At 48.1% G+C, this 9,690-nt stretch overlaps 1 protein-coding gene across 1 annotated transcript; it reads left to right on the top strand.

The window, feature by feature from the left end:
• Nucleotides 1-5,576: 5,576 nt before the first annotated feature.
• Nanos1 (nanos C2HC-type zinc finger 1) lies at nucleotides 5,577-9,445 on the top strand. The gene has a single exon (XM_057776996.1). The coding sequence runs from the start codon at nucleotides 5,808-5,810 to the stop codon at nucleotides 6,615-6,617; it is 810 nt and encodes a 269-aa protein (XP_057632979.1). The 5' UTR covers nucleotides 5,577-5,807; the 3' UTR covers nucleotides 6,618-9,445.
• The last annotated feature ends 245 nt before the right edge of the window (nucleotides 9,446-9,690 follow it).

The following is a 9,690-nucleotide window of genomic DNA, read 5'->3' as shown; positions in this document are numbered from 1 at the left end:
TAACCTACCCAAACCTAATGTTCATGTCTGTGAAATAGGTACCAGGCTTGGCTGCTAGAAAAGGTATTCAGAACTGTTTTGAGTTTAAACTAGGCACTACCAGAGTTTGGAACCCTCAACCTCCCATTACCATTACTATAAACCCCATAGACCAGGGACATCAGTTCTTCAACCTATTTCCTTCGTGCATAGTCTGCTTTAAACACAATTGGGAACTCCAGATACCTAAAAACAAAAAACAAAAACAAAAAAAAAAATATGTAACTAAGAGAAATGCCCACTCACTTAACCCAAATCCTTATCAATGGACAAACATCCAGACTGCATTTACACAGATCTGCTTTTGGAGACTGGAGGACCTCTCTAACTCAGATTAGGATATTCCCACGTTTTCTCTGTCCCCACCTGCCACAATGTGTTACTGCCTGGCTCCACACCCTTAGTTAAATCCCTTAAGTCCCCAGAAACACTTCAAACACTTAAAGGGGCAAAAGGGACACAGGTAAAAGAACCTTTGGAGCAAGAAAGACACAGGTGCAAGGCTCAGACCTGACACTTATCAGGTAAATCTGAGCACAAGGGAAACTAAAGCCCCTGGGCTCCATGGGAGACGGTATCCAAGGCAGGGAGTGAGAGAAGAGACGCCCTGATCTGATTCTCCTGATTCTCTTTCAGCCCTTGTCCACACATACAGAAGCCTGACATAGTGCAAGGCAAGGTGAACCACACCCTTAATCCCAACACTCAGGTGGTAGAGGCAGGAGGATCCTGACTTAGAGGACCAGCCTTGGCTACATATACATCAAGTTCCAGGCCAACCTGAGCTGCATAGTAAGACCTTAACTCAAACAGGGAAAAAAAAAAGAGAGGGAGGGAGGCAGAGAGTGAGCAGAGAATGGGGGACTCTGACACAGATGTCACCTCTGTCTGACCAGAACAAAGCATCCTTTTAGACAAGTGACAAATAAATTTTCATAGGACCACAAAATTCCAGTAAAGCCAGCTGCAAGTAAGAGGATCTGACTCCAAGCACCCCAACCACAAAGACATTTAATTATGTCATGTAACAAGTCACCAACAAAAATGTAACCACGGCTTTTTAAAATAAGCATTTCCTCAGCTTTATCCTGAAGCCTCATTACCTCCAGCTCCATAACCTGAGTCGAGGAAGGGATTTCCTGGTAGATACTGAGTTTTTGGATTTTGTTATATGAAAATTTGTTTTGAGACTTTCATATGTAAGTGTTGTATTTATATCATTTCCTCCCTTCCTGTCCTCCCTCCAGCTTCTGTGTCCCTTTTTATTCTTGTTCTTTGTTTCTTTGTTTGTTTTTTTTAAATCAGGTCTCATTATGTAGACCATACTGGCCTTGAACTCACAGAGATCCACCTGTCTCTGCCTCCAAAGTGTTGCTTCTATGTGTGTTAGAACTGACACTAGGGACCGGATAATCTATTGGGTTCTTGCCTGGAGATGACTTCCTCTCTCAGCAACCATTACTTACCTGTAGTTCTTCCTCTAGGGATGAGAGCTTGTGAAATTTTCCCCATTCACATTGGCATTTCAACTGCTTTTGTCATTTTTCCGGGTCTTATTTAAGCAACCACACTGCTAAGATTTCATGGACACAGCTTCCTGTCATATGTAGAAAGCACTATCTCACAGCAGACATCCTGGTCCTCTGCCTCTTATAATCTTTCTGCCCTCTCTTCTGCGAGGTTCTCTGGGCCTTAGTTTTAACGATTTTGTCTTAAGTATGGAGAAAACTCCTTCCTAAGAACCCTCTTACAGATATCTGCTTACATCGCAAGTTCAAGGGCTACGGCTAGATCACCAGCCTTCTCACTCAGTGGGAGCCATAAAAGTGAGATATCTCTGCTTGCCTTAGACCTATCCCAAGTTACAAGGTGAGGGTGGAACACAGAATTAAGAAAGCAGGGCAAGGTGCCTGCCATTTTCCCTGAGGAGCCCCTTCAAGGCTCACAGGAAGGGACTGGGGCCCAGAGACCTTAAGTCCCTCATTCAAAGCCCCACCAGAGCCTAGTAAAGCCACTTCACCCAGGGGTGTCTCTGCCATGTCCAGCTCTATGACTTCACAGGGCATGAGCATTAAGCAAAAGTTGGCCAGAGGTATGGCATGGCTAAGGTCAAGGTCCTTCAAACAGATCCTCCAGTAGGAAAAAGCACTTTGAGGTATTCACCAGAGCCTGGCAAGCAGGCCAGTGAAAACCCACTGCCCAACAAGCTGTATCTCTAGCTTTCTGGTACCTGGCCAAATTGCCTCATTACTCAGAGGTGAAGTCTGGAGAGGTCATGCTTCAATCCACCCACAGTCTGTGCATAGCTCAGTTCTGCTACCAACAAAGGAAACAGCCAGGCTAGGAGTGTGTGGGGAAAGGAACACAGCACAAACAGCACCCCCACGCCCACCCTGCCCACCACAGCCTCTGTCCAGCCAGTCAAGCCCACTTCAAAAGGGAGCTGAGACGAGGTCCATGTCCACCTGCCTTCTTTCCTCCAATGGATGAGTATATTTTATTAAAACAAAAACAAAAATTTTCACACTGGTTATTTCTGTCTGCTGCATTCAGACTCTTGGAGAATGAATGGGCAGTTTAACTTCATGGGATGTACTGGAATATGTCTGTTGCCAGTTCCAGAGAGAGAGAGAGAGAGAGAGAGAGAGAGAGAGAGAGTGAGAGAGAGAGAGGCGCCTACATTCAGTTACAAAAAGTAAATGTTTATTTAGCCCAGACCTGGAGCAGCCACCCACTCTAGAGGTTCCAAAGTCACTATTAGCAAAACCTCCCTTTGTATGGAAGCCATGTGCGCACTTAAGGACATTTAAAAAGCCTTCATGATCTTATTTTCAAACTCTCTTTCTGGGTCAAACTTCTACTTAACACTCGAGAGTGAGTGAGAGTGGCCGTGGGAAGCAGCAACTCATGTGGTTGTGCCCCAGGATACACACGCTCCTTTTACACCCTTCCAGGACCTCTTTCTACCAGCATCCGTGCCTTCAGGCTGCAGGAACTACCCAAGGCGTGTAAACATTTTATCCTTGGGCTATCAAGATGGTTCAGCAGGGCAAAGCCCTTGCCTTGCAAGCCTGACAGTCAAGGTTCAACCCACACAAAGGTGAAGAAACCCCACTCCTGAAAGTTGTCCTCTGACTTTCACGCAGTGTGTCACATGCGCTCGCTCTCTCTCTCTCTTTCTCTCTCTCTCTCTCTCTCTCTCTCTCACACACACACACACACACACACACACGTACACAAGTGGAGAGCAGAGTGGGCACCCCAAAACACAATAAAATTGTTTTGTTCTCACTTAACCACAGGGACTAAGAAACATGTGGAGGAAGACAAAGGGCCTGTCTCTTATTTGCCTTTCCAGCTCTAGCCTGACCCAAAGGAAGCTGACCAGGTTTAAACTTTGCTTGAAGTGTTTCTCTCAGAATAGGGCTAAGAGGAGTCTTCAGAGCTTGAAATCTCTGCATGCATTGAAAGTATGCAGACAGCGTAGACACATGTACAGAGTGGAATTTTCCATTTACAGAATCATAATCTTCATACCCCTCTGGGGGCCACCGTGCTTGTGGTAAGAGCTCGAGTTCGGTGTCAGCAAACCTGCCAGGCTTCTGTGGGAGACCCACAGCGCTAGAGTTCTTCTGTTTGTTTTTGGTGGGAGAGAGGGAGGAAATAAAGGTGACTTTGAGCCTGAGTGCCAACACAAACTTTAAAAAGGAACCACATTGCCAAGTGCCAAGTATTCCCGCATGGCTTTAGGTCTCTACCAAACACTGGCAGCTAGGGCATGAGAAAGAACATGAACAACATATCTTCAAGCCCTAACTTGACAGCTGGTCAGAAGAGATGCCACTTTCTTTCTTTCTGTTTTGCTTTATTTTTGTTTTGTTTTTCAAGACAAGGTTTCTCTTCCTGTCTAACAGCTCTGGCTGTCCTGGAACTTGCTTTGTAGACCAGATGGGCCTCGGACCCACAGAAATCTGCCTGCCCTGCCTCCCAAGTACTAAGATTAAAGGAATGCACCACCACTGCCCAGCTCAGGCGTCCCTTTCTTGCTTCAGGCCTAATCCTGTACCTCCAGTGTGATTTGTATAGCTCCTTGTAGGCAGGGCGTCAAGCAAAGACAAATCCATCATTCCAACTTATTTCTTTCCAGCTACCCAATGATAACACCAACCTAGCCTGAAATACCTTCTGTGCCACGGTATTTGGGGAGGTCACTTGGCCAGGAGTAATGAGGCCAGAGTCCTAATTGTGACTGTCACATAGTCACTGTTTGACCTTCAAGAACTCCATCTCTTCTTGGGGGTCTCATTTTTATCACCCATAAAGAAAAGATGATCCCAAAGATTGTTCTCATGGCCGATCTGTTTCACCATTCACACATTCATTCTAACAACCCAAGCCAGAACCAAGTTCTGAGCATCCTGTGCTAGACATGGCAAGTCATGTGACTGTGGCTTGTCATCTACAGAAAGCTGATAGCATTAGGGATCCTATCTCCTCGCTTCCACGGACACTGTATGGTGCAAAGTGGAAAAAACAAAACCAGCTCTCCTACCTATCTGCCCAGCCAACAAAGGTGTTTTTCTGTCCCTCATCCTAGGTCACGTCACATTTTTTTGAAGTTTCAAGTTATTTTTTGAAGTTGTTGGTGTTTGCATTTTAAGTTGCCTCTTTCCCTCCTAGTAAGTCCTTTACTCTCCAGGGTTTTGCCAAAAAAAAAAAAAAAAAAAAAGTTACTCATTTCAAAGCATCGAATACGCTGTTTTTCAAGTTGCACAGACTCTAGATTTCAATATAAGACCCCAGAAGATGAGCTTCAAGCAAACAAGCCCATAGAAAGAATTTCTTGCCCGGTCCTCAATACCATTTAAGTAAATATCTTACTGCCCCCAGTTTCTGAACACCTGTTGAACCTGCTATGATTCTCTACCATTTACTTCCGTGAGCTTCCTCCCTGAGCCTCAAAGTTTGTGGGAGGATTCACCCTGTGGAAAGAGCTCCGAAGCGTTGTGCCAACCGAAGTCACTGGGTCTCTAGTTGGGCTTTGAAGGGAGATGGCGCCTAGCTCTGCCTCTCACAGCTTTTCTTGCTGATGACGTTGAAAGGCAAGGGGTAATGGTGGTCTCAGACCTTACTCTCCCCCCACCCCCACCCTCGGTCCAGCCAACGCTGCAGGTGGATACTTGTATACCAGTGGCTCCATCGCGATCTGAGTCCACGGCATCTCACTACCCCGCAGAGAGAAAAGCAAATGTGGCAGTCCCCACACTGGGGCGAAGGCTAGCCCCAGCCACCGCCCCTCCCGGCCCTCTCTGCAAAACCTCCCCCCACCCACCCCAACACACACAGCCGCCGCCCGCCTCCTCCCTGGCTACCACCAATCACCATCCCGAGCGGCGCTCGCGGAGTCAGGTCGGCAGCCATTGAGCGCCAGGGCCCGAGGCGGCGCCTCACCCGCCCCCTCGCAGGATGCCAGGCGCCCCGCAGCTGGCGAGGTGGGCGCAGCGCGCGGGGCGCAGGAGGCGCGCGGGGCTGGAGAGGAGCGCGCACCCGCCTCCGCTCCGCCTCCGTCCGGGGGCGCGGGCGCGGTGGCCCCGGCGGAGGATCGCAGGGGGCAGGGCCGAGACAGAGAGGAGGGGCACCGGGGGAAGCGGGAGCGATAAAAGGAGGCAAGGCTGCCCCACCCCGAGGCAGGCCGGTGGGCAGGCTCTTGCGTCCCTTCCGTCCGGCCTGTGCCGGCGGCGGGGAGGCGCGCGGCCCGCTGCCGGCCCATGGAGGCTTTCCCTTGGGCGCCACGCTCGCCCCGCCGCGCCCGCGCCCCCGCGCCTATGGCGCTCGTGCCCAGCGCCCGCTACATGAGCGCCCCGGGCCCGGTGCACCCGCAGCCCTTCAGCTCCTGGAACGACTACCTGGGGCTCGCCACGCTCATCACCAGGGCTGGAGACCGCAGCTCCCCGCCCTCCTCGTCCCACTGCTCCTCGCACGAAGGGTCCGGGCCCTTGGCGGCGGGGCCCACGCTTGAGCCGCCCGACGACGAGGAGGACGACGATGGCGATGAGCCAGGGGCCCGGGACCGCTACCTGGGCGGCGCGCTGGAACTGCGCGCGCTAGAGCTGTGCGCCGGCACTGCCGAGGCCGGGCTGCTGGAGGAGCGCTTCGCTGAGCTAAACCCGTTCGCAGGGCGCGCCGCCGCGGTGCTGCTGAGCTGCGCGCCCGCCGCCTCCGCCGCCCCCACGGCCGAGGTGACGCCGCGAGAGGTGCCGGGCCCTGCGTGGGCGGCCGAGCCTCGTCTGCACGCGGCCTCCGGGGCCGCACGTCTGCTGAAACCCGAGCTGCAGGTGTGTGTGTTCTGCCGGAACAACAAGGAGGCGGTGGCGCTCTATACCACACACATCCTCAAGGGCCCCGACGGCCGAGTGCTCTGCCCGGTTCTGCGCCGCTACACGTGCCCCTTGTGCGGTGCCAGCGGCGACAACGCACACACCATCAAATATTGCCCGCTTTCCAAAGTGCCACCGCCTGCTGCCCGCCCGCCGCTGCGCAACACTAGGGACAGCCTGCCCAGCAAGAAGCTGCGCTAGGGCCGGGCTGTGGACACCTGAAGTCATGGTCGCGCCTCCTTTCCCGTGACTCAACTTTGAAGTGGTCTTCGTTTTGCGGAAGCCGGCGGGGCGCAGCAGTCTCCAGTGGAATGGTCGGGTCTCTGACGTTGAAATCTTGAATTTTGTCTTTAGTTTCTAAAGCGCGCATCCAGAACCGTGAGGACTGACCGAGTATGCCACCGGCTTTAAGTGGCGACTGGAGTTGCTTACTGTATACGTCGGCCTATTTTAGGTGCGCATCGTTATGAAATTGTCTCTGATTTGGGATGTTTCGTTTCATGAATGGAGGCACTTTATTAGGTCTAGAGTATTTTTTAATAGCCTCTGAACTTTAGTGTGTAAAACTAACCATTTTATGGAATGTCGGCAAATGTCTATTTTATTGTTTGATGCAATTTATTAACTTTTTAAGTTTCTCCTTAACTCTATTTGCAGGTAATTCAGTACACGTCCCAGTATTAATTTAAGAGGGTGTTCCTCCTCGTGGCTTGTTTCTGTCCTAACTGGGAGGTTTAAAGGCACAATCTGTAGCAGGTAGAATCGTTCTTAACCTTTTATGTATCCGATATTCTACTGAATTAGCAAGTAGCCCTTCCTACCCTTAAAACTGTGCCAAGTCCTAATCATATCATGCTCATATTTGGAAATGGTGCTGTTTAAGAGACTTGTGTATTTATACAGTGACAGTATACGAATACATTAATCTCCCCTGTAACTCCTACTTAGCATTTCCTCTATGCACCATTCCCCAACTTGTCCAATTCTTTATCATGTCTGATGCTAAGATCAGAAAGAAGGAAACCCAAGAACAGTCTTTTAACTCACCTTGATTGTTCCATTTCAGGCTTCCTAAATAGAAAATGGGAAACTATGAAGCAATAACCTGAGATCCAGAAGGTTGTACTCTGGGCTGTCTGCCTCCAGATATACAGGTGTGCCAAAATAAACACCATTTAAAGGCTCTAATAATTAGGGTTGGATGCAAGTATCATGACCTCCCTGGTTATGATTCCACTCTTACTGGTCTGCTTCCAGAACCTAATCTTGAGGCAAAAGTTCCTAACCCCTTATTTCCAGTAAATCCATCACATTGAATGCTGGACTATGGCATATAACTGCCATCCAGAAGTGAATTAAGATAAACTCAGACATAACACTAACACTATCTGAAAATACCAGGCAAGAATATATAAAACTTCCAGTAGTCAGATTAGCTACAGTACTGAGTAGACTTTCATATGAAACAGTTAATTTTGACAACAAACTGGCTCCCCATGTACCAGAGAGTGATATAAAAATAGTGGATAGATGTGCACCCTTTAGGTAAAGGGGGGTGGGGGCCACAGGGTGCATCATATCATATACAAGAAGGGGTTGGTGGAAAGACATTCTTAGCAAGGAAGAAAATACCGTTGCAGCCCCACAGAATTGCAGATTCTACTCGGCCTGGGCCTAAACTTAACAGAGCATGTAGTTCCTTGTTCTTTTGCTAAAAAATGAACCATTTGTTTTGGGGCAGTTTTTCAAGGTAACATAAACTCACATTCTTTTCCCTAACTGGTCTGTTTTTCAAAAACTGAGCATTCTCAAAGGCAAGATCAAGTCATTCAGCTCTTTGAATTTAACTACACATGCCTTGGTGGAACTCCTGAATTTTAAAGAGCACACACCTTACCAAAACCAGGGGTGTTGAGATTTGCATTCCTGTTCAGTGAGTGGTACTAAGGCAACCCCAAAAAATGTGCTCACATTAAGTATGTTATACTAATAAATGGGGAAATGGCCACCAATAAAGTGCTTCTAAGCACAAAGACCTGAGTTCTATCCTCAGCACCCACATAAAAATATGGGAATGGTGATATGCTTATACTCCCAGTGCTGGTGAGGCAGAGGCCAGCCTTGCTAAAACCCTATCTCATGTAGGTGGGCTCATGAAGACTATCCCTCTGAGGCTGACCTTCACAGATGTGCACATTTATGTGCAGTTTTGGGTGATTTTTTTTTTTAAGCTATGGTCTTAACCACAGGGGAAGCAGGCTAGGTCCATGTTTGGAGAACTCCAGATTCAAAGAAACACCTTGTGTGAAAAAAAAAAAAATGTGGAATGTGATTGAGGGCACCTCTGACCTCCATGTACTTATACAAAGAACATGTATACACAAAAACATCCCATACATGTTCTCCACCCTATACTAAGTCAATTTACCAGCTAACTGAAAGTCTTCGATAAACAAAAAAATATTGGTTTTCTAGTGTTAGAGCTCGAGAGGAAATAGACCCACCACCACCACCACCACCAAACCCTTGGAGCCAGGTATGAGTCTTTAATCCTAGCACTCCTGAGGCAGAGGGAGGCTAAGTAATCCTTGGAATGTGACACTTTATAAAGGTTCTGTAAAAATGCTTACAGTAGAAACTCAAGTTTAGGGCTAGAGATACACTCAATGGTAGAGCACTTGCCTAGAATGCATAAAACCCTAGCATCAATCCCCATAACAGAAAAGTAAATGAAACTTAAGACCCAAAGCTTAATACAAAACTGTGACAAGGTTGGCTTCTAAGAACACACTGTGTATCTGGTTAAACCACAAAAGGTACAGCCCTGTAACACCTTCTCCATGAGCACAACAGGCTGTGCTATGCTTTAGCCTGTCTGTCCAAACTTGTTAATTCTAGTGGCTTTTTACTTCTTTGTACTTTATTTTTCCTACAAAATCCTGTTCACAAGTTAAATAGCTTTGATTAGAACTTTTGTCAGATATATTAAACCAAAACCATGTATTTCAAAACTATCAGAAATGTTATTTCAGATTGATTTTGTTGTCTTAAGCGTCTTGGTAAGAGCATTCCCTCCAGTGTCTTGTAGTTCTATTGCTGACCTGGAAAATATCAGTATTCTTCTGCCTCCCCCAACAAAGTTCTGAGATTACATGTCATGTGGTACTGGTGGTTATTGACTATACCTACACATAGGTTCAAACCCCTTCCTGGTTGGCACTCTGGGCAAGCATGATAAAGATCTTCTGAGGGGCCTCTCTACCTTCAAGAACAG

The sequence above is a fragment of the Chionomys nivalis genome, chromosome 8, assembly GCF_950005125.1.
Source record: "Chionomys nivalis chromosome 8, mChiNiv1.1, whole genome shotgun sequence".
Classification (NCBI taxonomy): Eukaryota; Metazoa; Chordata; class Mammalia; order Rodentia; family Cricetidae; genus Chionomys; species Chionomys nivalis.
The sequence above is the reverse complement of the archived record's forward strand: the minus strand, read 5'-3'. Positions and strand labels throughout refer to the sequence as shown.

Excerpts from the sequence above, each read along its gene's own strand:
- Nanos1 (XM_057776996.1), top strand. The coding sequence starts at position 5,808 with ATGGAGGCTTTCCCTTGGGCGCCACGCTCGCCCCGCCGCGCCCGCGCC.